Genomic DNA, 27,972 nt, shown 5'->3' with positions numbered 1-27,972 from the left:
CTCCCAAACCAACAGAATGTCTTGTCTCTGGGTTGGTTCAAACGGCTTATTAACACTATCTCTCTTCCTCCTTTTTTTTTTTACTGAGCGCTTAAAGCCAGGTGGACCTAACTGACAGAGTTAAAGCTTGAGTACTCATTTGATAGCTCTGTATGATTGTATAGAAGAAAGAAGAAGAATAAAATAGGCAGATTAATTCACAAAACAATCCTGTCTGCTACCGGTCTTAAATGAAGGAAAGAGTTGCTTGACTATACTGCTTAGGATTTTACCTTTTTAGGCAATGAAATAAAATTCCATTGAGTTCAGATAATGATTGTTGAAACAGAGGTTTTGATCCCTTGAAACTGAAAAGGATTTTGAGCTAAAGGGGTGTATCATGAGCTTTATCATCAGTATTCAGACTTGAGGGCAGACATTTGCAAGTGTTTGTATTTCTAAACACGGTGGGAAGGAATGACTGCTTCCTTACCATGAAATTATTTTTACCCATCAGACAGCCAGTCTGTAGTGTGCTGCAGATTTGTCAGGACGCTCAAAACCAAAATACATTTCCCAGTAGACTGCTGCGTCAGCGTACTCCTCTTACTAAGCATTAGTTGAACGGTGTCTATGTAGAAACCAAGCACTGCCTGCTGCCAACAGTGTGAAAGATTGTGATTTTTATTGTATTTTGATGCTGCTGAGTTTAAGCTCCCCTCACAGGCACACACACACAAACACACAAAAACACACATGCACATCCATGCAGACGCTGAGAAATGCTCTCAGCTGCAAAATCCCCCTGTAGCTTAATGAAAAACATTTGAATACATTACCGATCCAGCTCTTAACTACATATTAACATACAAATATTCACTCTATGCAGTGGTCCATACAAATAGCTCTTATTTTGTAGCCCTAATATACTGACTATACATCCGCCCAGAGAGGATTGGATGGAGAGAGTGAAGAAGATGTGCAGAGAGAGGAGGAAAGTGGTTGTTTTTGCATGTGTTTGAGCATGTGTGTCCTCATTTGCATGTGGTTTGAATGATTAAGTGTGTGTTTCCTGTGGTGAACCTCTCTGGTTTTAGACACTCATTATCTCCCCCTCTCCCTCACTCCATCTCACTCTCTCTCTGTCTCTCAGAGTTCTCCCTCACCAATGTCTTATTCACCTTAGAAATAGAGGTTGCCTAGCAACAACCCCCCCTAACTCAGTAGGACAATGGATCCCCTACTAATTGTAGGTGTGTGCATGTATGTAATGTGTGGGAATGTCTGAGTACAGTGTTTTATCAATGCAGGAGCAATGGGAAATACTTAAGCAGTCTAATTATTTTCTCTTGTGAAAAAAAGCATTTTATTTTATCCTTTCTGCCCTTGCCTCTTGCCTGTCTTTGCACTACACTCTCTGGTATTCGACCACTGGCGGAAACTCCACTCACTCATTGTCCCCCTCCTGGCAATACATGCACATAAATCCAACCAATCAGCTGGCTGAACAGAGAGACAGACAGATACAATGAAAGGAAGACAGAGGAAGGGCACAAGTTTTAAGCATAGACTTATGTATCTAAAGATTGACGACATGACAGTTCCCAAAAGTGAAGTCCAATAAAACAACCCTTGATTGTGCCTTGGTGGCTGGCTGCAGTATGATCATAAATCCCGCCCCCACCATGTTACAGATGGGACAAAGGCCAAACTAAAAGAAAGTACAGATCAAATACGTTTTCCCAAAGATGGATTCTGACATTTTTTAGGTTGTTCTTATTGCTAAATACTTGAATCTACTTATAGTTACCATGGCCAGCCTGCCTCTGATTGGCCTACCCAGGCATGTTTAGTCTGAAAAAGTTGTGCACCGTTTTTTACGGTTCACGGGTTGAACCACATATTGCCTTGCAATGGTGTGAAACAGGCTTATAAGTATGTTTTCTCTTGTTTGGTCGGTGTGTCAAAGGTGTTACCCATTTAGTAGCAACATGTATGTAAACCGAATGTGTTAAAAAGATGGCTGTGTTGCAGGGACGCAGGATATTATCGACACATTATCGGTATCACGCTGATATCAACCAATATAATGAACCAATAACATAATAGGCTGCTGCTTCCTTGATTAAACGCCCGACTTTGACACCATGTCCCCCGCCATGTTAATTCCACTACAGAAGAGGCTTGATGATCTCTGCAATTAGGTAAGGGGGATAAAAATATCGGTATTGGTTATCCGCCAAATGAGTTGACCCTTGATATTCTTGATATTCTAACCCTAACCTTAACCAGTCTCACTCCTCATGCCTGTCCCTAACTAACCCAGTGTGGGCTACCAGCTACCATTCTAGTCATGCTGATGTAAGTGTTCCTTTTTTTTGACAAGTTTGGTTATAATTATTTTTTTGATGCTATGACATCATGATTGACAATTATAATTGACTCGTCATTGAGTCGGGCAGGCGTATGGGCAGGGCCTTGATACTGCTGCACTACTCTGGTTTCAAATGACATCACCAGTGCAAGATGGAAGCCCCCATTTCTGGGATATTTTGGCTTCATTTTTGTACACTGGGAGGAAGTGGAGCTGCGTCTTCCATCTTTATAAACAGTCAGTGGCTGTAAGGGACAGACTGAGAGGAAGGGAAAGAAATAGACATGACCATTTAAGAAAAAGGAGGAAAAGACCAGAGGGGTGGTGTAGAAAGGATGAAAGAGCAAGAAACAAAGTGAGGATCCTGTTGTTTAACATTTGTCCTTTAGCTGTGACTGACCAGACATCCCCTCTGCGAAGGAGTCAACCGCAATTACCAGTTGCTAATCAAATGCACCATGTTTTCTGTGTGTGTGTGCTAGCATGTGAGTGTTGGCTTTTTTGTCCTGTAGTCCCCTCCCACTATCAACATTGCTGGAATAGTTTAAGGCTGGGGTCAGACTTCAGTGTACTGCCCAAAAAGGCCAGCCTGCTGTGTCTGTGTCCCTCTGTGCACTTTTGCAATGTAAATCAGCCATAACATTATGGGTGTTTGTCATGGTCTGTAACTTCTCTAAACAAAATGTAAATTTTTCGGTTCAGTTTATACAACAGATCTGAAATAGTCTACCCACAGTACATGATCTGCAAATATGAAACACTGCAAACAGAGGTCTTTGTTATTCAAATGGCATTTTTTCCTCTCCTCTCCTCTTCTCGTCTTGTATTTTGTCCTTCTTCACCTCCACCCCTTCCTTCCATACAATGGCACATACTTACATAACAACAACTCAAGCACACACTCATTGGTGCCAACTTATTAATTATGTAATTGTCTCCAGTGTATTCAATAGAAGAAGAAGAAGAAGAAGAAGAAGAATATAATAATATGGGAACAATATTTGATCTACATTGATTTTGACAGGGTTAATTGAAGGAAAAACAAGTCTGAGAACAGGAGACAGTTAGTGATGAGGAAAGTGATGATTTCTCTTTTTATCTTCCTGTTCTCTCTCACACAAAAACAAACACACATACATCACAGATGACACCTTTTTACAACACATCATTGCTGTATGTTGCAATCTTTTTTGAACAGAAGCATCCACATTGTTTCTCATTCTGTCTCCCTCCTCTTCTTTTCACCATCCTCTTACTTATCCCCTGTCTTTACCTTAGCTTACTCTGCAGATGCGGATGTCAAAGACGTCCTTACACAACAAACACGACCGCAGACACACACACACACACACACACACACACACACACACACACACACACACACACCACATTAACAAGGCAGAGAAGTGCAGACAGGAAGAGATGGGAGAGAAAATCAAGTATATTGATTCAGGAGGAAGTTGAGAAAGTAAGGGGGTTGAAAAGGCAGACACACAAAGGCAAGAAGAAATCAGAGAGAGACAGCAGATAGAAAGTGAGTGAAAGTGACTGAGCCGGAGACAGCAGAAAATAAGTGAGTGGAAGAGCGAGAGTAAACAGAACTATCAAGGTGACTGTCTGTAGAGTTGTTTGGTGGAATTTGCAGCTGAGGGAACAATGACAAACAGATAGAAAAGAGCATTATTAGAGTTATGAAGAGGTGAGTGCACTGGCTGAAGCACTAATAAATTACGATTTTAATACCAGTGTCCTCGATTTTCATTCTTGCTCTCTGCATTTCTTTATCCCCCCTGCTGTTGTCTGGACAGTTAAGAACTCCTGGGTGTGGTAAAATGTTTGTTAATATGTTATGCTGCAGGAAAATACAATTGCCACTCATGAGTAACAATTATGTCACCTTATTTTGACCTGTAATTATAGTGTTTCCTTTGGACATATCTAGTAATTTAGAAAATGGCAGATTGCAGCTGCACACAAATTAACTCACAGAATTTACAATAATGAAAATAATCACAGGCAGTTAGCTTCCTAACTGACATGCTTAAATACACAATATTCAACAATAATCAGCGTCTCTTCCTCTTCCTTTTACCTTTTCATTGTCTATCAACCCTTCTCACACACTGCTCTGCCCAGGATATCCTGCTGTTTGGGTGCCCTGTTTGCCACTCTGATCACAAAAACAGGATGTATGTGTGTGTGTGTGCCTGTTTCACTGTATTTGTGTGCATTAAGAAGGAGCAGCTCTACTTTACCCAGACCGCAGGAAGGGCAAAGGAGAGATAGAGTTGCCATAGTAACGTGCTGTTCAGGTGGTTGTCAGGTGATGACAGCATAGAAAGGGGGATGGAGGGATGAGGTGAGAAGGGAGGGAGAGAAATATAGAAAGGTGGAGGAGGGAGAAAAACAGAGGAAGGTAGTTAGAGGAGAAGCTAGAGAGAGAGGCGGGGAGGGAAAATGAAAGAGCATCAGAAATCCTCCCAGGTCGGCCAACAACACCTCAGCTGTCACAAATCAGTCACTCTGTGTGCTTCTAACCATTCAGTCTTTGCCAAGTTTAGCTGTCATTGCTCTTGCTCAGATAACAGGTCTGTCACCATAGAGTCATCTAAGAGGCTTTAAATTGTGGGCTGGCATCAAAATAAAAGCAAGGAAGGCCAGGAAATGGGGGTGGTCTTTTCTGATTGGGTTGCCATTAAGTAATATGGCGACAGCGTCACTCTTGCTACTTTATGTCTTGGCTTGTGAAGTTACATTTTTATGCCTCTGCACCAGCGACAGTTTTTGCCTGAGGCACTATGATTTTGGGTTGTCAGTCTGTCCGTCCCTCCTATTCTCGTTAATGCAATACCTCAGGAATGCCTTGACAGAATTTCTTCAAACTTGGCATGGATGCCCACTTGGAGTCAAAGATGAACTGATTTGATTTTGGTGGTCAAAGTCAAAGGTCTAGTTCACTGTGAGCTCACATCCTTCCACTGTTTATTAACAAAATATTCCAGACATTCTGCAAAAACACTTTTCTAGTCATTATTTAACTCGAGAACAGAAGGGGAGATTGTGACCATATTTCACATTTGGTCGGATACTGACTTGATGAAACTAATGTTGGGTGCCAGCTTTGAAGCTGTGTTGATTGTATCTTCTGCTGCAGGGTTGAAGATATGTGTGAAGTTTTCACATACTTGTAGCCTTTTAGAAGCAACATCCATAATTAAACCATTGTCTATTGCCTTGACATATGAATGCTCATTGATGTAAACTGCAACTTCACTAGTTGGCAGTTTCATTATTCTAGTTTCATGTCATCAACACCCACATGACTATATGTACATTGGACTACAGGTAGTTGTTGGTCGCTGTTAACATTTTTACACTTCCTGCTGGCTGTGAAGGGATTGCTTCTTTACACTGTTCAAATGTGAGACGGGGCTCAAAAACCAGTCATTTTTATGTGCAAAAATGCAACAAAATTTAACTGAAGCTAACTAAGCTTATGTGGTTCAGTTGGTAGAGCGGTCGCCCACTGACCAGAAGGTCGGTGGTTCTGACCATAGCAGACACAGTAGAGTAGCCTCAGCCACCAGTATGACTGTGTGTGTAAACAGGTGAATGAACGCTGTCTGTAGTGTAAAGCGCTGTTGATAAAAGTGCTATACAAGTGCAGTCCATTTACCATTTTCTTTAACAGTAGAAGTTACTGGGAATTCATTTCACACATAGACCGACTAGTATCAGCAATGTACTGCACTCAAATAAAGTGTGCTCCATTAAGAGTATTTCGGAATAAAATTGCATTGTTTTTTTTTTTTTTAAGGTTATTTTTTTGGCATTTTTATGCTTTTATTGAAAGTGATAGAGTGAAAGGGGGTGATAGAGGGGAAGACATGCGGCAAAGGGAGCTCAGGCCGGATTCGAACCCGGCTCCGCCGCAGCAAGGACTCAGCCTTAGTGGTAAGCGCTCTACCAGTGTGAGACACCGGGACGCCCCGCATTGTTTTTATTAATTGATTCATATATTTCATTTGCCTGCCCACTGTAGTCATATGTTCCCATAGTGAATCTGGAAAGATCATAAAAAGAGTCCATGAATAATTATTAAAGATGTATATCCATAATGCACAGATTCAAGCACCCAATAAAACTTTGGCACATATGGGCATGTGAACTTATTTTAAGTTAGACATTTAAAATGATCTTTTATTGAATGACAGCAGTCAACTGGCTGAAGGACATGATCATATTGTCCAATAGGGGCCACTAATGAGGTCTAACCCCAGATGTCCAACTGGAGCCAATTCAAGACACAGTATCTGGTGTCATTTTGTTGTTGATACATTGATAGGGCGCAGTGTGGTGTGGAAGTCAAGCTGTCAAATAAGTCCTCCTGTCAGCCAGCCAGCTCACAGTCAGTGGTTGTCTCAGCTGTCAGTCACTGTCCTCACATAACCCCCCCAGAATCACACACACACACACACACACACACACACACACACACACACACACACACACACACACACAGTATATTTTACACACAAATGATCTCTGTTTATACAGCAGGAGGGCAATTAAATCCCAGGCACTTCTACTGCAATGTTAATGTTATGTGCTTCTCCAGCCCTCCTTCACACACTCTCTCTTTTTCCTCTTTTTTTTTCTCTTCTAACAAACACACTCACACAGTCTCACAGACTTTCATCAAAACCATCCACACCCACTCCACCCTTCCCTGGAGAGTGTGAGAGGTTGGCTATTCTTAAAGCAAACGTGTTTCCTCATGCATTGGACAGGGCAGTTTCTGTGCCATGTTTTTTTTCTTTGTGTTTGTGTGTATTTATTTGCTTTACCTGGTATTATTCTAGCACTTACACCTCTGACTGTAGATTATGTCAATGAGACTGGCATTGGGTATTCCATCCATTCAGTTTGAAGTAATTTACCTCTTCTTCATGTAAGACACCTTAATTTCAATGGTAGCTCTGACACAGTGTGACTCTTAGTAGTGCTGACCTTTACATTCAATTCAATCTATGACAAAGTATCTACTCCACCAGCTGCCAATTTACTCAGACAGGAACACTGCTGAGGTAATGGGCAGTTGTTCCTAGATTAGACTGTTTTCTATTTTAAAAAAAATTGGCTTTTCCCTTGTTCTAGAGGATTTAGCTGGCCAGGGTTCACTGGGCCACTGTCTCCCCCAGGACACAAGCTTGTGTGTCAGCTGGAGGGAACCGCATTTCAGGTCCAGGGAACAACAGAAAAGACCGGTAGATGTTTTGATGGCCTCATTTACCATCTGTGAAAGGTTAAAAGGGCAAGATGAGAGAGAGAGAGAGAGATGGAAGGTGATTCAATGGAATGTGTATAGCAAGAGAGAGACATTTGAATATAATCAAACAGCTTGATAATAGAAACAGGGAGAAAGAGGAAAGGAAATAGCATGAAGATATGTGTAAAGTAATGTTGAGGCCAGTAAGAATTGTAATGTTACACAGTCATAAGTGAAGAGTGGTTGACTGAGTGACAGATTTGAAAAAAGGAACAGAGAGACCAGATTTGCATGCAGATTTAAATAGAAAAAAGGATTAAATAGATAAAGGAAAGAATATGCCTTGGAGGAATGAATCAGCACGTCCCTAGACTCTGTTTGTCCTGATTAGGTTGTTGTATTTGTTGTTCTGGTTTGTTTACGTCTGTTTTATTAATGAGGATTTTATCTCCCCACCCACCAACCCCTACACACACACCAACACACACACACCAACACACACACACCAACACACTCATCCACTCCAGTGTTTGCGAGTTGTCGCTACTGACACAGTGACCCAGTCCAGAAGATGTAGGTTACCCTTTCTTGCAGCCCTCTGGGTTTCTGCTCGTACTCACAGGAGCTGACTGGGGAGTCACTGTTGCTGACGCAGAGCAGATCCATTTTATAGTGGTGTTGTTTACTGAGCAAAAGCCAAGATTTTGGCTTTGTACTTGAAACAGAAACATAATGGCTGTTCAACAGAAAATGGCACTCGAAAGGCGACAAAGATAGAAGATAGAAAGTCCAAACCAGCCACATTAGAGCCGCTCACACATAAAAGTGTGTAGTGAATACTGTGGTAATTGAATCTTTAACTAGTTACTTATTCTTCTTATCACCCCAAAAAGGGAATATATGTTCAGTGAAAAATAACGCAGACACTAAATGACTGTCACAACTTTTCCTGCCTCCGTCTTCTGGCCTTTTCTTGAACCTCAGTCTCATGAAGGAGCTCTAATAGCTGATATGTGCAAATGAAGGTCGTTATTTTCTTACAGAAATCTTCCAAATGCTCTGATATTTGGACATGGTACAAACTAATCAGAAAACGGGAAATGCTTTGGCTTTAGTTTTTCTCACTGCTGCATCTTTGTATTTGTGCTTTCAGGCTTTGCAGAAGTTAGCGAGCCAGTACCTAAAGAGAGACTGGCCTGGTATTAACCCTGATGACCAGAGAACAGACTACAGGTAGGTGTCTGTGTTTGTGTGTGTATACACATACAGTAGAAGTATTCAGCTATATTTTACCATAAATTACAGCTAAAAGCTAATTTTGCCTTCTTAAGTGCTTGCCCCAACAGTTGCACCACCCAGATTGAAGCTGAATCAAGGCTCTGCTGAATTGCTTCTTAATTCTAGGGAAAAACATAATGGCCTACAGCACATCTATGAGTCATTGTTTACTATTATTGTGGTACTTAAACTTGTGAAAACAAGAAATTAATACAGTTTATTAACTGCATTAACTCTGTAGTTCAGTTTTACTGAGATTCATTTTGTAAGTGTTGAATTTAAGTACCACTGCAACATTTCGACACAAATCTTTCACCCTAACAGGTGCAGATATATACACAGTGGTGGAAGAAGTATTCAGATCTCTTACTTAAGTAAAAGTAGTAATACCACATTGTGAAATGAATCCACTAAAAGCAAAAGTCCTGCATTCAAAACTTACTGAAGTAAAAGTACAAAAGTATCAGCATCAAAATGTACTTAAAGTAGCAAAAGTAAAAGTAAGCGTTATGCAGAATGGACCCACTCACATTGTTAAATATATTCTAAATATATATTATTGGATTATTGTTATTATTGATGCATTTATGTAAGAAGTGTTTTATTTTGTAAGGATAGGGCTAATTTTAACTACTTAATATACTGTTATGAGGTTTAATTAAAAGAAATGTCTAATCACTTTAAATTTGTCATGTTTTTTCATGTTAAATGAAATGGCCTGTAAAGTAACTAAAGCTGTCAGCTAAATGTAGTGGAATAAAAAGTACAACATTTGCCTCAAAATGTAGTGAACTTCCCCCATTCAGATTTATTATGGATACTATTAAAGTAAAAAAAAAAACAGTCTGTCAGCAAGAAACACTTATCCATCGTTTGTCATTTCCTTTCAGTCCCAGTTCTGGGATATTAGATATTGAATTTATCACCAGGATAGTCTATATACAGACACAAATAATAGGCTAATAAAAAATAATATAATATAAAGGCATTCCTGTGTCCCTGAGCAGGACACAGTCCACAGTATAAATACAGAATGCAGGTTGTTATTCATGTGCAGGTGTTTATTAAACAGAGAAAATATGTTTTATTATTATTAGTGCATGTTTTTCTCGCGTTGTTTTAGAGACGCTGGCGCAAACTGTAAGTGTGTGAAGCCGCCAACCGATTCCAAGTGTTGAGATACCCGATCCATGACTCTACAACCGATTCATCTAAGAATTCATGGTTGATTTGTATCGATTGAGGAGGCTGCTACCGACGCTGCTGTATCTTTCACTTGTTAAACCGAAAATCCGGTCGCATCGGTTTATCATTCACAACCCTACTGTATATACAGTTGTTAGGGCCCGCAGTGGTGCAGGGAATTTAAAAATGCAGCTACTCTGCAGGAGGAATTTATGAATCATTTGCTCTTGGGAGTGTATGTTGTTGAAAAGCAACCATCCAGCATTATATGTTCTTTTTCTCCAACAAGGAATGTGTATGCAGTATGGAGGTCCTACCTAGAAGGTACAGTGCAGGTGAGCCAGTCCAGGCTCAATGTGTGTGACAACTACAAAAGTCAAGTATCAGAGCCGGCTAAGACTGTTAGACTCTACAAGGAGCAGCAACTGAAAAAGGTGAGCTGATGCAACGGCAGCGGGGGTTAGTCATAGCCTCCTGAAGCAATCTTTGTTCTCTATTCCTCTGTACAACGTCCTTCCATGTACTCACGCTGAGTTATTGTGACTCATATTGGTCTGATCTTCCTCTAACAACTCGCCTGTTTTCCTTTTTCCCTTCACAGACCATAGATCAGTTGAGTGGCATTCAAGCAGAGCTGCAGGAGTCTGTGAAGGAGTTGGCCAAAGCCAAGAAAAAATACTACGACTGTGAGCAGGTTGCCCACGCTGTACGAGAGAAGGCTGACATAGAGGCCAAGTAAGCTCACCTCGGCGCTGTGCGTGTGTGTGTGTGTGTGTGCGTGTGCGTGCGTGCGCGTGCGTGTGCGTGCGTGTGTGTGTGTGTGTGTGTGTGTGTGTGTGTGTGGCCTGTGTGTTGGTAGGGATGTACGGAAAATAAAAATGACTAAACAGATGGTCCCATTGCCAGAAAGAATACAATCAAGCAAACAAAGTTGGTTAACCTCAGAGAGAGAGAGAGAGAGTTGAAGAGTTGAGAGATGAAAAGGGACCAAAACACCACAAGAGCATAAGTGCAGAACAGAAGTTTGACAACAGTGGTTGGTGCATTTTCCTTGGTGTGAATCCAAGTAATAAACTAAACCTGAATCAAGTCTGTAGACATTTAAAGTACACACAGATAGAAGCTCTACCAGATATAAAATGTTTTCTCCGCAGCATTGCTCTATATTGTCATTTGTTTTTCATGTAAAGTAAGTTTTAATTGGCTTTCTCACTAATTACCTAACCGGTAGAGAGCTTTAGCTTCTTCTCTAGGTTAAATATTTCGAAGCTTTGTACCACAATTAGAATCAAAGCGTTATCCGATGCTGATGAGTGTTGTTTTCTCCTCAGCCCTAGGTGGTAGTAGGAATGGGCAATATGTTATCATTTACGATATATCGTCAAAAACATTCCCCACGGTAAGAATATTTCATCCAACGATAAAAACGATAAATTAAATTCCCATTGATGACGTATGAAAGTGCGCAACACACTTGCAGCCCAACACGTGTGGGATATAAACAACAATGGCGGAAGGCGGAGCAGAGACTTCCTAAACGGGGCTCCAGCTACGTTAACTGGAACTGGTTTGGTTTAAAAGTCTGACGAGGAGCAGCAATTCACCACGTGCAAAGTTTGCAAACAGTTTGCTGTCTACAGTGGAGTTTTTAGCTTCAACCAAAGTAGCAGTAGCAGTAGCTCAGTAGCTGAGCAACTGAGCTGTACATTCGCCTTACCGTTCACTAGATCAGTGATTCCCAACAGGGGGGGCCCGACCCCAACAAGAAAAAGAGAGGGTACCATGAAAGTCACATTGAGTTCGGCTTCATAGAAGCAATGGACAATGGGGGGTCGCCAAAGTTTACAATGGTAAAAATGTGGGTCCCTCAAGAAAAAGGTTGGGAACCACTGCACTAGATAACGAGTGATTGGAGTTTGAACAGCTGTTGCATTCAGACGACTTTTTCCCGGATGACCACATCGGGTAAAATATAGCGAGCGGTTTGAAGCAATTTTCTGCAGGAACGGAAACTGGACGAGGTCAAAGCAGTCGCCCTGAACCAGTGGACAAGGCTGTCCTGCTTCAGGCATAACCTGCACATTGCTGTTGGTGAGTACTGATCTTACTGTCCCTTTACTGTATACATGTGCATTTAACACATTTTTTTAAAGGTGCTATATAAATAAAGTTATTATTATTATTATTATAATAAACTCACTGACGTAGACTAATGTGAACTGAATTAGACTTAATTGATAAAAAACATTCTGGAAACAAGTAAAATTAATTTTCATTCATTGGTTATTTTGTTGTTTTTGTTTTGCATTGCAGAGAGAAGCATGAGGGACAGCAGGATGGACAGAGCTGTGGTAGTCTGCAAGAAGATTGTCAGCTTGTACATAAGTACATACATACAGATATTCTTGTCAGCCCCGTTCTCCACATTCTTGTACACCAGAGTACTTCAGTGTTTACATGTTCATTAAAATTTATTGAAATTATAGGTTTTTTTGTTGGTTTTTTAATTTATCATGTTGTCATTTGCACTATTTTGCAAAGAAAGAAATGAAGAAAGACAACAGAAGAAATGGTGACTTGCATTTTGTTATAACATTTGTCCATTTTATGTTTGAGTGAAGTGTTATGTATATGAAAACTTGCACTAGTATTTGTGGCATGTTCCAGCCACTGGTAATTTCTACATACGTATTTTTTCATCAGTCGTCACTGATTGGAATTCATTTTCAGTGAACTTTTTATTTATTTGTCTTGTTTCTTAATTTATCAGATTCTATTTGCAGTTGCACTACTTTGTGATTTGTATAAGCTAAGTTATTTTTGCTGTTTACATTGTTTCTTTACTGCCTGCGTGCCAAAAAGTTTTAATACATTTTTAATAAATCGATTTTGTTCTCACATTTAAAACTTGTTTGTTTGGTGTCACTCACTACATTTTTGCAGTACAGGTGTACTATTTGAACTTAATTGATGTAGTTTAGCAGCCTTTACTATTATTTTGGGGACAGATTTTTAGTCAAAAAGATTAGGCTGAATGGATATTTAATGTAATTTTTATCGTTACAGTGAAAAATACCAGGAATTATAAATGTTTTAATCCATATCGCCCATCCCTAGGTGGTAGTAGCTATGGTGACATTTTCACTTCATTGAATTCTCGGCTCCGGTTAGCGCACACATCGATTGGCCAGTCAACTCTTTTCTGTTCTCTATCACTCAGTACAAAGACACAGAAATTACTGCATTGCCGCTGTGGCTCTATGTGAGTGTACGTGTGTGTATTTCAGTAGAGAAAAATGGCAAGACATTAATCAGTGTCGTGCACAAGGAACACACAGGAAGAAGTTGGTGTGAATGCAGAGACACGACACCCACTTTTAACACCACTTGGCTGCATTAGGCAGGGTATCATAAGTAGAAACACGCCACACATGTCCTCACATAAAGGCAAGTTACAGGCATTGTGACACAGTTGTAATGCATTTTACATCTGTATGTGAAGAGTTAGTGGCCTGTTTTAATGCACAAAGGCACAGTAGAGCAAAAGCAGACCACACAGGCTCCCTCTATCATTTTATGAGATGGGTCTTTCTGATGTCACCATCAATATAAATCACAATGGCTGGATCAGGCTGAGATTTATTGTTGTCACGCTGCAGCCTGTTCAGGGTCAATATATGATGCCTGCTCTGAATCAGAGGAGAGATCAGAGTTATGGTGTTCAAAAAGTGCCTGGATCTTTTTATTCTTTCTGCTTTAATTGTTAAATTGGGGCAGGCCGCTTTTTGGAAAAGAATATAAAAAACACTAAATGATCTTAATCAGAGGTCACTTACAGGCAGACCGAGGTCCGTGTCCGGACCCAGGCGCTGTCCTATGGGGACCCAGACCTGTAATCAATATATTATTGAGGGATTCTACATTTTGACGGGGAGCTTCTATTTTAACCAGCTAAGCTTTTCCAGTCTTTACTGCATTTGCTTAGCGGACCTTACAGACCAATAGCATGCGAGTTAAGCCATCCCACATGACGCTGCTCAGCCAATCAAATTTGTGTACACAAAAGCAGTGATGAGAGAAATGAGAGGTGAGTGACAGGTGGAAAGGGAAGTTAGTGATACAGGGAGATGACACGGATAGACAAGTGAGCCAGAGACAGGAAGAGAAGTCAGAGAGATTTAAAGTCCTGGCAGGAGAAGTTAAAGCTCAGTTTTCTCACTGAACTGAAAGAACAGAAAGTGGGGGCATAAGATGTAAGAGGGGAAGAAATAGAAACTGTTCAATTGTTAAGATGTGTTTATATTCATTTATTGTAAAAAAAATAATAATAAAAAAATGTTGAGACAGTTAACAAAGAAAAGGGAAACTCAAGCTCCTGGTATATTATTTTTCTAAAATGAATCACTTTATTTTAAGATGCACAATTTTTCAAATGCTATTTTATTTATTTTCTCTATTTTAAAAAATGCAGCTTTAACCTAATGCAAGACAAACATTATTATTATTATTATTATTATTATTATTATTATTATATCACTAATTCATAATGTTTGACATTGTGATGTTCCGGACCTTTGCTTGAGGAAATTTTCTCTCACTGGACTTCTTACAATTTGAGTTGAACACCCCTGATCTAAATGATTGGCCAAAGTCTCTTGTCAGAGACTAGCTTTTTTTGATGCTGAAAACAGCCAATGGGAGGTGGAGAAATTACAATATGGTGCAAGGTACCTGCATATTAATATGTTGTGATTAAAATGAAATCCAGGAGTAACTCCTTTGCTTCCTCTGTTTTCTTATTTCAGGTCTAAACTGGGTCTTTTTCAGTCGAGAATTAGTTTACAGAAAGCAAGTGTCAAGGTAAGAGGGCTTACTCACAAAGACACAAACACAGCACCATCACTCCCTCTTAAAGCAGAGCCTCTTTTAAACCATGATACAAAAACAAAAATGCTTGCTTCCCTTTGCTTCTCCAATGAACTCAGAACCTACAAAGAGTCTTGTTTACTCTCCTTAAAGCTTAAAGCTCTGGTCTGTTACTGTAATGCAGTATTGCAATGTTGTCTGTCTTATTTCATTCCAGTTGAAAGCTAAGAGAAGTGACTGTAACTCCAAGGCGACACAGGCCAGGAATGACTACTTGCTAACGCTAGCTGCTGCCAACGCTCACCATGACCGCTACTACCATACAGACCTACTGCACTGCATACAGGTATTTACATAGAGATGGGTATAAAGCATTGAAAGATGTGAGTGGTGTGAGAAAGAATCCACGTCCTTGCCTTGGATGTGGATATTTTAGTAAAACTGTACATTTCAAGCATATAATGACATTTTCTTTTACTATAAAAAGTACTGACTAAAGAACATCACATGCTAATAATACCCAGAGGGATTTTCCAGGAATGAGGACACACTTTCTGGTTCCTAAAATTCAAAGGGGGAAGCTACTTTGAATTAAAGCTCAATTTGGGATAAAATGTCTTCCTTTTATGAGTGCACAGAGTCAGACTCCCTTTCGGTTTCACCGGAGTAGTTGGGGGGGAGGATTATGCACAAGAAAGTGATGATTTCACAGTTTCTAGTCTTCAGAGAGTCATAGAGTTCTCTGGATTTGTGATTTGAAAGGGGCTTATGTGAAGAAAAATCCTGCAAAATGAGCCACCTGATGTCTGCTCTTACAAATTATTGGTCGGCATTAAATTAAATTGTCCACAATTTGGAATTAACTAAGTTAAGACCAGAGGAATTCTCAGAAAGCTTTGACGTAGTTATGTTACATATTTAAACAGTGTTGTGTGTACATCAGTAACATTTTCTTCTTCTGTGTGCAATGAATCTGATAATCTGTTGGCCTTATAATCCCATCTGACACCTTCATATGACATGCACACTGCGAACTTGAAGGTGTGTTTGTGTTTTGTTAATATGGTTGTTGGATGTAGGCTTCTCATGGAGGCCCATTTCTGCCAGTAAACACACACACACATATATATATATATATATATATATATATACATATATATATATATGTTGTCCTACTGTCCAGCCCTACTGTAGCCTGAGTCATAATAGGCTATAATGAGGACTTAGGAACTTATATAATAATAATAATAATAATAATATAGAATTATCTATATATACAAAATATGTGGTATAGTATCAATCTCTTTCCTCAAAAAATATTATATATTGAAAATGTTTCTCCTTATTTAGGAATACTATGTCATTATTTTGATGTACTTGGTCATTAGTCATAAGTTTGTCATTATTAAGTGATCCTATGTGATAATTTTGACAGCTTATTATAAATATATATATATATATATATATATATGACTTACAGGATATTTTTAATCATCACATTGGCAGAAATAGGCTTCCATATTTTATGTCCATTATCAATTTTCTTTCTCTGTTTACTTATTGTTTACTTTGATCAATGTTTTTTTCTGGTTTGTTACTTCTGTTTTAATGTATTGACCGAAATAAACGGAAACAGAAAAAAACTCATTGCTGTAAGTTATCATGCTAAAGCAAGTTTTGCAAGTTAAAGTGATAAAATGTGACACAGAATCCAATTTGCTGTCACCCTTCATACAGTATATATTAATTTAATCAGTAGTAGCAAGTGGCTGTTTGTGTGTAGAAACATCTGGTACTGCATGACCTTTCTGCCACATGCACAGAATCTAAACACAGGAAGAAGCTAAATGAATATATCGACATGACATTGTAGTTACAAGTGAAGAAATCTAGTTCTGCTGAACACATTCTGCACACACAGTCCGCCCTGTGCTCTGACAGACACACCTCAGCTACTGTGTGGAGAATAACTTGAGCAGCTAAATGACAGTGATCTCATCCTTTTTAAAAATACTGTACCAGTCTGACACACACACACTCAGGCGTACACATACACACAGACATTACGTGTGGGATGTTTTCTTTCTCCTGACAGTCATTAGTCTCAAGCATGACGGATTTGCCAGTTAGCACACACACAGAACAAAACAGACATGCAAAAAAAGATGCTTAGCATTTGGATTTGGATTTAAAATTCAAATGTCAGAGTCAGTGTTGTAGTCAAGACCACCTAAACCGGGACCAAGTCAATACAAGGACCACAGTGTATCAAGACTAAGACAAGACCAAGACTTTGAGGGGTCAAGACCAAGTCAAGACCAAGACCAGTCCCAGAAGTCTTTGTTAGCGTTGCTTTGCAGAATTTACATGTTGTGCTGTGGTGTCTTTTTTTTTGTAGTTGTGCATAAACAAACGTTGTGGTTCAGGTAACCAAACAGACGAGTTGGCTGTCACTCACGTGACCTTTTGAGGGGGGTGTGTGAAAGGAGGTGGGAGGGGTGACAGCCATTAATGGTGACAACAATTTCAAACAGTATATGAGTCATGTTATTGGTTGAACTCGAAGCAATTCGATTTACACATAATCACAGTTATGATACTAACAAATAAATCCCAAAATGCACAGTTCTGGTCTTGACCGGTCTTGAAATAAAAAACCAGGGTCCACTTTGTCCGAGACCGAGACAAGACCGAGTAAAAATGCAGTCAATTCCAAGACGAGACCTTCAAACAGTGGTCTTGAGACCAAGACCGATCTCGAGTTCTACAACACTGGTCAGAGCTATGACTGAAGCTTCAAAGCTCCTAACTATTTGGTGCAGCCCTGCATTCTCTCCTCTATTTGTTTACTTTTTTCTTTGCTTTTTTTCCATTTTGTGTTAGTTCTATCTTCAGATGCTCATCCCTGTCTGCTTCTTTCTCCTTTTCCCTCACTCACACATACTCTGCCTTCGGCATGTATGAGCATCTATACTATGAGGCTATTCTGAATAATAGATCCTCAGCTCCTCGTGACAGAAGGACAGGACTGCAGGGAAATATGCACGTACACAAATACATGCACGCAAATACACAAAGAGAATGAGGGACATTGCTGGAGGGAGGCAATCTGCTCATCGTCTCTCCCTCCTCTGCAGTTATTTTTTTTGTCTTTCTGTGTTTACACGTCTTCACCTGAAAAGCCACTGGTAACAGCACTCCTAACAAGAGGGACAGCAATTTGAATCACAAGAAAGTTCTTCTCACAGCTTTTGCTCCAAAGAGATATCTTTAGAAACAGAATGCAGCACCAGTAGCATGTGTAAGAATAGAAACCATTCAATATATGCTTTCCCAAAACGGCACAATACAACCCAGAAAACACCACACCAATTGTAGCAGCACTATAAAACTACATAACTATGTTTTTAGAGCTTCTCTTTCATCTAGGTCTCAATTTCCAATAGCATTTATATTCAGCCTAGAAAATATATTGTGCTCTTTGAGCATTGCTGTGAACATTATTCATTGGATTCAGCCTAGGGCTGGGAGATATATCCATATATTTTTAAATGTGTTATGGAATTAGACCAAATCACATATATCGATATAGGTCAAATTTTTTTCTTTCTTTATATATAAATGCTGCCCTTTTCGTTTTTTTTGTAATGTTCGTTATTCTTTTCTCACATATATATATATATATATATGTATATATATGTTTATTTCAGAAAAAGATTGGCCTATTTTATTTCATAGGCTATTTATATTTAAGATATTTTTTATTTAAATGTGCACTTTATGGAGCTTTGATTTAAAAAAAAAAAAAGTACTCCTGTTATACAGTATTTATGTTCATTTAAATCAACCGTTTCAATAAAACTACTTGTGACATGTCATGTTTGGTTTTGACTTTGACTGAACATTTGCTCTCACTTTGCGATAAAAATATCTGGATATATATCGATATTCAGCCCAAATATATCGGGATATGACTTTTGGTCCATATCGCCCAGCCCTAATTTAGCCAAAGGAAGAATAAGGACTTTGAAAGTTTAATACTAAGATTTATTACAGATTGCTAACTGTACGGCAGTGAACCTCCCCCTGATCAAAACCTTTTCTGTCTTTTATATCAAACCATATAGAACAAGATCATAAATGTGGCAGGTAATAGAGTGGTATATTGATATGAGGTTGTAATTGAAAGCCTTGTTTAGAGCTTCACTTCACTTCATGAATACTGACTGTTGAGGCTGTGGCTGCATGAATAACATATATCTTACACTGAGCACTACTGTCCTTGTCAATGCGACAGTTGTAGTGAAAGGGCAGTGGAGGACCAGACTGCTCCATGTCTCCCTCTGCTGTTGGCTGTCCATGCTCTAACTGTCCATTTAAAATCCCACACTTACCTCTGCTGCCCTGTCTGCTCCACTCTGCTGTACTTATTGTTCAGGCTGATGTGGTCATCAACCCAAAAACACACTCACAGACACACACACACACACATACGCCGACCAGGATCTGGGGACAGGGCTTTTTCTGGAAGCTGACTCACTCCATTTCAACACTACCGTAAATGGATGAAAGGAGGAGGGGAGGAAGAGAAGAAAGGGGGAGGAGGAAATGAGCAGAGTGATGAGGGAACATTTAGGAAGAAGTCAGCCAACAACCCAGCCTTAATGACATAATTTCCTTGTCAACTTTCCATTGTTTTATACGTCTGCAGCATGTGTGTGCATAAGTTATTTTTGTTGGTGTGCTTATTAATGTGTAAGAAAAAGAGAGTGTAGGTGTTAGTGGGAGGTTGTAGACTTGGCCCCAGCATCTCCTGGCCAGCACAGAGTATGAGAGTGTGAGCTTTGTTATAGTATTTGGCCAGAAGAGAGTATGAGTGTCTGAGTACTTTAGAGTGTGTGTGCGTGTGTCTGCGTGTGTCTGCGTGTGTGTGTGTGTGTGTGTGTGTCTTTGGTCTCTGTGTTTTGTTGAATTGGAATCTGAACCACTTCACCTTCCCCTGCAGCTGTGAGAAAGCTATCCAGAGAACACTTCACACACACACACACACACACACACACACACACACACACACACACACGTCTCCTATAAAGTCTGTCTGTCTGTCTGTGTTGTCTACCTTTTCAAATGCTCGCCCCCTTTCTCTCTCTCCCTCTCTCTCTCTCTGTCTCCCTCTCGCTCACTCTCTCTCCCCGTTCTGTTTCTCTCTCTCCCTCTCAATCTCTCTGTCTCCCTCTCTCTCTCTCTCTCTCTCTCTCTCTGTCTCTCCTCCATGTCTGATCTGTGGGTTTGGCAGTGTGGCCCACAGCTTGGCAGCTTTATCCCAGCTCCCCATAGAAAGGCTGTTCATTTGGACTACATTAAAATGTCTTCATATCACCGCATCACAATCCACACCTAATGATAAGAGCTGTCAAATGAAAACATCTGCTCGGGTTCTGTCCTTCCTTTGACTTCACTCTTGTCTCTCATTGTTTGTCTCACCCGCTTAATTCATAAAAAAAAATGAGTTCTGCAGCATAAGGCATAACATAATATATGCTGCTTGTGGGCTAGATTTTTTTTCAGGGTTGGCAGCAATGCCAGGCCAGTGAGGTGTGTGTGTTGGTGTGTAACAGATGTTTTAACACTTGTTAAATTGAAACTAGGGCTGTATCAAAAGTATGTTTTGTGTTTTTACATTCAAAGCTTCGATTGAGGTTTTCAAATTGAAGCTCTGGCATAAAATTATATGATGCCTTAATATAAAAATGGAATAAAATTATGATATAAACTTTGATTAATGAATATAACTCAGCACTTTCACTGACATGAAGGTGAGGTGAGGTGAGGTGCTAGACGGCTCTGGTAATACAGGTGCGTGCAGAAAGTGGGAGAGCAAACAGTTTTTTTTGTTTGCTCTCCCATAGTGTTGTTTTTCAAAGGCTTTACGCCTTCAAACATGGATTAGAGAAGAATGTTTTGTTTGGATAAAAACCTGCTGTGAATTTGTAAATGCATTATAAATAAATTTAAAAACACAATTTTTACTTTTGGGATTTTCAGTGCTCTGGAGTTTTTGGAAGTGTTTGGATCACATACAGTCATGGAAAAAAATACCACCCTTTTTCTTCAAGTTCTTGTTCATTTTAATGCCTGGTACAACTAAAGGTACATTTGTTTGGACAAATATAATGATAACAACGAAAATAGCTGATAAGAGTTTAATTTAAGAGCTGATATCTAGACATTTTCCATGGTTTTCTTGATAATAATAATAACAATAAAAACTAATAAAGCTAAATAAAAAAGATGAAAATAATCAATAAATAATTAAAAATTAAAGCATGATTATATATATATATATATACAAACACACACACACACACTAATAAATAAAAGAGAAGATGTTGTAAGACTAAGATGCATGAGCAGAAAAATATTAAAAAATGATTCAAGTAAAAGCCAAATTAAATATCTATATAATGCCTGTAGGAGGATCATGGCTGAAATTTTAATTGTATCATGTTCAGGACTTACCTACAACAAAGTAGTTGTACAAACAAATTAGTGCAACTTACACAACCTTGAAGGTGAAGAGTGAAGAACACACACATTGTTACAGTTATGCTCCCAGTTATATAAAAAGCTGTGAAGCTGGAAGTTTAGTGATGAGAAATAAGGCACTTTTGTGCACGGAGGTGTGACGGTGAAAACTCAGTGACCCATCATATCTGAGTGAATGTAGAAGAAAAACCAATACAGTCATAAAGCTCTTTGTAATAAGTGGCCTTGTTCCTCTTTTCTTTGACCCCCTGATTCCCTTCTACTCTCTACTTTATCATTAAGGATTATGGAATTACATTGAATTAATCCACTCTTCACTGTAACCCCTGGTCCTTCTCTCTGTCTGCCTTCTAGGCCTTGGATGGCAGAATCTACGAGCATGTGAAAGACTACCTGGTGGAGCTGAGTCGCACCGAGCTCGAGGCCTCCCAAGCCTCACACAATACCTTCCAGTTCCTGTTGGATAAATCCACCAGGGTGAGTCAGACACAGACCGTCTCATGTGTGAGTTAGTACTTGTAGAAACATTGTTTTTTGGGGTTTTAAAACAGATACAGCGGAGAATATCTATCCATCATTTTGACATCATAGCACAATCAAAGTGTTTTTGGGGTTGTTGTTCTTTGACATTTTGAGTTCATTTCTTAATACTCAGCACTGTTTCTTTTTTAGCATCACAGCCTAGGGGAATTGTACCTAGGACTGGAGTTTGGAAGCATTTAAATAAAAAATGTTTAAAACTGAGAAATGTAGGAATGCTAACGAGACATTTCTCAGGAAACCAGAAGACAAATGCAAATGAAACTCGGTGTATAAGAAACAACATGATACACAGTGATGAAGGTACAGTCATGGAAAAAATTATTAGACCACTCTTTTTCTTTAATTTCTTGTTCATTTTAATGCCTAGGACAACTAAAGGATCTGTTTGGACAAATATAATGATAACAACAAAAATAGCTCATAAGAGTTTAATTTAAGAGCTGATATCTAGACATTCTCCATGGTTTTCTTGATAATAACTAAAATCATCATCAAGAAAACCATGGAAAATGTCTAGATATCAGCTCTTAAATTAAACTCTTATCAGCCATTTTTTTTCTTATCATTAAGTTTGGTCAAGCTATTGTGCTCTTAGTTGTACCAGGCATTAAAATGAACAAGAAACTGAAGAAAACAAGGGTGGTATAATAATTTTTTCATGACTGTATTTTCTGTTTGGTTGCTGATTAAAGGATTCAGTGAGATGAGAATAAAGAGATGCTGTCTCAGCACTTTCATGCAGCATCAACTGAGAATCCCAAACCCAAAATCCATATTTGAATATGAAATACTCACCCGCTGTAGGCTTGACAGGTGACTGTAAAAAGTTTGTAGTTTCCTCCATCGTAAGGAGAACAGAGGCTGGTCAGCGTGGAGTTTCTGAGACAAGAACACTATATTCACTGTCTCTCTTTGTCTGTCTCTCAGATAATACAAGAATACAACCAGCAGTTGTTCATGCAGGAGAATCCAGTGTTTCACAAAGCACACGACTTCCAGTTCCAGCCCAGCGAATGTGACACGGTGAGACACACACAGCAGAACTTGTATTGTTTGTGTATGAACCTGTTCTCACATCAAGACGGCCACTCTCTGTCTCCCCCCTCCTGTCTCTTTCAAACATCAACACACAAAAATCACACGCAGAGAAATAACAATCAGCTCATCTCAGTCGGATCACTGAAACGGAATTCATATACCATTATATTTTCATTATTTTAGAGAATCCCTTTAATACATCTTGGCCTGAGAGGCTTGCCAAGCTGGAAATCAAAAGCTCTGATCAATCTTATTCTCCAGAGAGATGTTTGGCTCTTTTGTTTGCAGCCTTTTGAAATTTCTTTATGTTAACAATTCAGGCTGGAGTTGTCCAGCTAGCTGGTGTCTGGTGACAGCATGACAGAAGCCTGAATCTACTCTGTGTTCTAATATTAACTGTTTTAACGGCAGATGTTACGTGTCCTCTGGGAGCTGTACTTTGTAGTCCACGCTTCTTTTTATCGTTATACATAAGTTACATAACTTTTTTGTCAAATCAAGTCGTTGCTGAAAAATATTTCAAATAGTCGTAAATCGATCTCGTGATCAAAATGCAGCAGTAAAAACCATGCTGTCTTACCACTCTGGGGACTTGTTAAGTATCACTGGCTAAAAAAGAGACATCTCCCAGAGGACATTGGTCCTATTTCCTCTATACTGCCCTACAAAGCCTAACCGCAGTAACTACATTTTGAAATTGAGTTATAACTAAAAATGAACTAATTTATGTCTGTTTTATCTGATGACAACGTTGAAGATTTCAAATAATCAAATAAACTTATAATTTCTATTATTCTTGTCCTCACTATTCAACAAAGTAATGAAATACAAGGCTACATTGTATCACAGTCAAAGTGAAGTTACTGCAGTCTATTTTTGGTTTTATGTTTAAATTCATTTTTGGTATTATGTTTAAATTCATATATATATGTGTATATATATATATATATATATATATATATATATATATATATATATATATATATATATATATATATATAATTGTATTAAGACTAAATATAACATTACTTTTTGATATTAAGTCTAAAATACACAAATCTTTGAATAGAGTTGTAAACACTTTTAAGCACACTTAAAAAAATGTTTATTCACTGAAAACAAAATATAAAAGCTGAAAGAACACGACAACATCACAGTTACTGCACTATGATATTACTGTTATCCTTTGTCTAGTTACTGCCATTAGACTTTGTAGGGCAGTACAGCTATCCTTTTCTCTTGTGTCTGAGTCATTTTCTGCTCTCTTGTTTCTCAGCTTCTTTCCCTCTTTCACTCTCTGCCTCTCGCTTTGTTCACACTCTCCCTCTCTTTCCTTTATTACATAAACTGGTAACATTTCTCTTAACAACAATGTGCTATTCCTTCCCTGTGCCTTCCTGATCCTGTTCAACCTCTGCTAACACTTTTCCCTGACCTTTTTTTCCATTAACCCCTCCTTGTATTTGTGTGTCTGTGTGCTTGCACTGCTGCTCATCTCGGGTGCGTGGGTTGGCCTCGCCTGTGTGTGTGTGTGGTTGTGTGTGTGTGTGTGCCAGACTCTGAGCTCGGTGCAGCAGTTGGTGGATATTGAGCCGTCGCCCGTCAGTGCCATGAGAATGACCCTGGCACAGGTAGTCTCAACTGTTGTTAGCATTCTTCTCATCTTCATTCCTGACACAATCCATGGATCATCTTCTTCATACTGGTGCATCTCAATAAATTAGAATATCATAGGAAAGTTTATTTATGTCAGTAATTCAATTCAAAAAGTGGAAATAACACATTATATAGATCCATTACACACAGAATGAAACATTTCATGTCTTTATTTATTTAATTTCTTCTAATTATAATGATTATGGCTTACATTTGATGAAGACCTAAAATTCAGGGTCTCAAAAATGTTTAATATTACAAAAGACCAATTTTAATATTTGTATGTTTAATATGGAAATGTTGGCCTCTGAAAAGTATGTCCATCTACAGTCATGAAAAAAACATAGACCACATTAGACCATTCTAGACATTTTCCATGGTTTTCTTGATAATAACCAAAATCGTTATCAATAAAACCATGGAAATTGTCTAGATATCAGCTCTTAAATTAAACTCTTATCAGCTAGTTTTGTTGTTATCATTATATTTGTCCAAACAAATGTACCTTTAGTTGTAACAGGCATTAAAATGAACAAGAAATTGAACAAGGGTGGTCTAATATTTTTTTCCATGACTGTATATGCACTCAATACTTGGTTAGGGCCATTTGATTTGAACTATTATAAATATAATTTTTTCGTGATATCCTAATATATTGAGATGCACCTGTACGTGTCTTAATATTGATCTATCTGTCCTGTTGATTTTGACTTGAACGCTCATGTTCTGCCTGGAGCTTTGGTAAACATTTAATGATGCACTTCAGCTTTAACACCTGGTTCTATGATTGAAATATTGCATGACACTGGTAATATATAATTCACTGCGTCTATAAGACTACAGAGGACCTAAAAATCTTTAAATAATGCTGCTGTTTGTCCGCTCACAGATTCATAGGCAATATATCATTCATGACTGAACCCTGATTGACGGACAGTGGTAGCAGACTATGTCAACTAGAATAACCTTTACATCCCAACTGTCTTAAAGCAGCGCGGGCCCATCCCACTTCCAAAACAGAAAGTAGTGGATTCATTATAGCATGTGGAGCCAGCATCAACACAATGAATACATGCAGAGTGGACTGTGAGCATGTGCATGGGAAATATTTGAAATATATTTCTTAATTACTGTAAAAGCTATATATAACTATTAAATAACTATATAACTAAATAACTTTTTTTTTTTTACAATAATAATGATAACTTTATTTCTATAGCACCTTTTAAAAACAACAGCTTACAAAGTGGTTTTGTAAGAGAGCAGTTAATCATAAAGGACAATGATGCCATAAGGCCAAAAACAGTTCTTACATTAACAAAACAAAAAGAAAATCGATAAAAGACAGTGTATGTTGTAACTTATTTTGTAAATATAATCACGGTCCTTCAGGATTGTGGATTTGAGACACGCTCGCCCCTTTGGTTCAAAAAATAAATGCCTGAGATCGTCTGTCAGCTTTGCTGTATTTATTTCACAATGAACAAAAGAAAAACATGACTGATCACGATAAGCTTTTCCAGCACAATATAAAACCAAAAAGGCTGTCACTGAGTGGTCAAAAACTGTACCGCTTCCCGTCTATCTGTTCACTTGTTCACCTGTTCACCTGGGGCTCCTCTCATAAATGCACACAGGTGCGCTCATCCCGCCAGCTATGGCCAGTATGTCAAAATGTTTTTACAAAAATAAAAACATAAAACAAACAAGTATCTCAAATAACCAAGCCAAATTAGTCTTGCATATTAAACAATAAATCAAACACAATATCGAACCAAAAAATGTCTCTAACAATGTAGGATCAATCACAAGTAAAAGGAAGACTATATAGAGAATAGAATAGAATAAAAAATACATAAAAGCAAGTCTATAAAAGTGGGTTTTAAGAAGTGTTTTAAAAGAAGTTACAGACTCTGCGTGCCTTATATCCTTGGGCAGCTCGTTCCAAAGTCGGCGCGCTCTGACGACAAAAACCCGGTCACCTCTGGATTTTAGTTTAGACTTTGGAACAGTCAGAAGGATCTTTGGATGCAGGTCGTCCCATTAGGAATGAATAATTTTTCTTAAATAGTTAAGAGCCAGAACTAAACGAGCTCTAAAAGTGATCAGTAAAATCTTAAATTCAATCCTGAAACCAACAGGGAGCCAGTGCAAAGATGCTAAATTCAGGATGATGTGATATCGTCTGTTAAAACCAGAGAGAAGCGGAGCTGCACTGTTCTGAACGAGTTGGGTGAGATAATGGGATTTCTCTCAAATCCCAGTTTTCATTTGTTATCACGTAACCGTGTACATTAGCCTCGGGTTTACCAGAGTCAGTTAAGGGACGCTAACGCCAGTGAATTAGCCATGCGCTAACTGTATCCCAAATCAGACACTTGGATCTCCTGACTAACAATAAAACAATGGGGGCTGCTGAGTCTTTGGGATGAAACTGGATGTTTCTACCAAATAAATAACACCGCTCTCAAAACACCCGGAACGTTCTGTCCTTCACAATAAAGTACAGTACAGTAAAAATACAGATGTACTTTTAAGGTTGTCGCCCTAGCGTTCTTACTGCTTTCTCTCATCAGAGTTACTTTCATATTGTAATTAGACACGTAAATCTCCATGTACATTAATGATATTTCACATATAGATTGTTAAATATGTATAAATCAGTTATACCTACACTGGTGGCGGCAATCTTATTTGAAATGACCGTGAAAACACCAGAAAGTGCTACATTGCGGGTGTGTCCGATTTGGGATGCAGTCTCTATAGTAAAGTGATCATGACACCATGCTACAGCATAACCACACATGGAACTACAATTACACTTATGACACAATGCTCATTGCTGGTGTAATAAACAAGAATACACCTGATTAATGTGTGAGGCTGTGAGTTACTGGTTTTAGATGCATATTCAGTCACAGCTATACTTGTAACTTGACTGTAGCGTTCATTGTCTACAACAACAAAGCAGTCAGACCAGAGAAAAGAACAGCACTTATTCCATATGTTTATTATTTCATACATAATGAATTAATAATGCAGACTATTATCATTTGTCCAACCTCGATCTTATTTACCCACCATCACCCTAGTGGTTGCATTTATATACATTATGAGGCAAATAATCAATTAGGTCATTAAGCTTTATTTATTCAAGAGATCTAATTGAGATTAAGAGATCTTTAGTCAGAGAGACCTGAGAACAACTCACACATAGACAAGATCAGTAAGGAAATTC

At 38.7% G+C, this 27,972-nt stretch overlaps 1 protein-coding gene across 2 annotated transcripts in view; it reads left to right on the top strand.

Annotated features, from left to right (window-relative positions):
- The window catches only part of LOC131969982 (F-BAR and double SH3 domains protein 2-like), an 86,705-nt gene that overhangs the window by 24,553 nt on the left and 34,180 nt on the right, over positions 1-27,972 (top strand). Inside the window, exons 4-11 of one of the 2 annotated variants that reach the window (XM_059331218.1) lie at positions 8,776-8,855; positions 10,375-10,519; positions 10,687-10,820; positions 14,891-14,945; positions 15,169-15,297; positions 21,852-21,974; positions 22,968-23,063; positions 24,635-24,709. In XM_059331218.1, the coding sequence (XP_059187201.1) occupies positions 8,776-8,855; positions 10,375-10,519; positions 10,687-10,820; positions 14,891-14,945; positions 15,169-15,297; positions 21,852-21,974; positions 22,968-23,063; positions 24,635-24,709 (837 nt within the window). The remainder of the gene's footprint in view (positions 1-8,775; positions 8,856-10,374; positions 10,520-10,686; positions 10,821-14,890; positions 14,946-15,168; positions 15,298-21,851; positions 21,975-22,967; positions 23,064-24,634; positions 24,710-27,972) is intronic. The other variant, XM_059331219.1, reaches the window with a different exon arrangement.

This window comes from Centropristis striata, chromosome 4 (assembly GCF_030273125.1).
Source record: "Centropristis striata isolate RG_2023a ecotype Rhode Island chromosome 4, C.striata_1.0, whole genome shotgun sequence".
Lineage (NCBI taxonomy): Eukaryota > Metazoa > Chordata > Actinopteri > Perciformes > Serranidae > Centropristis > Centropristis striata.
This window is presented reverse-complemented; position numbering and strand designations above follow the sequence as displayed.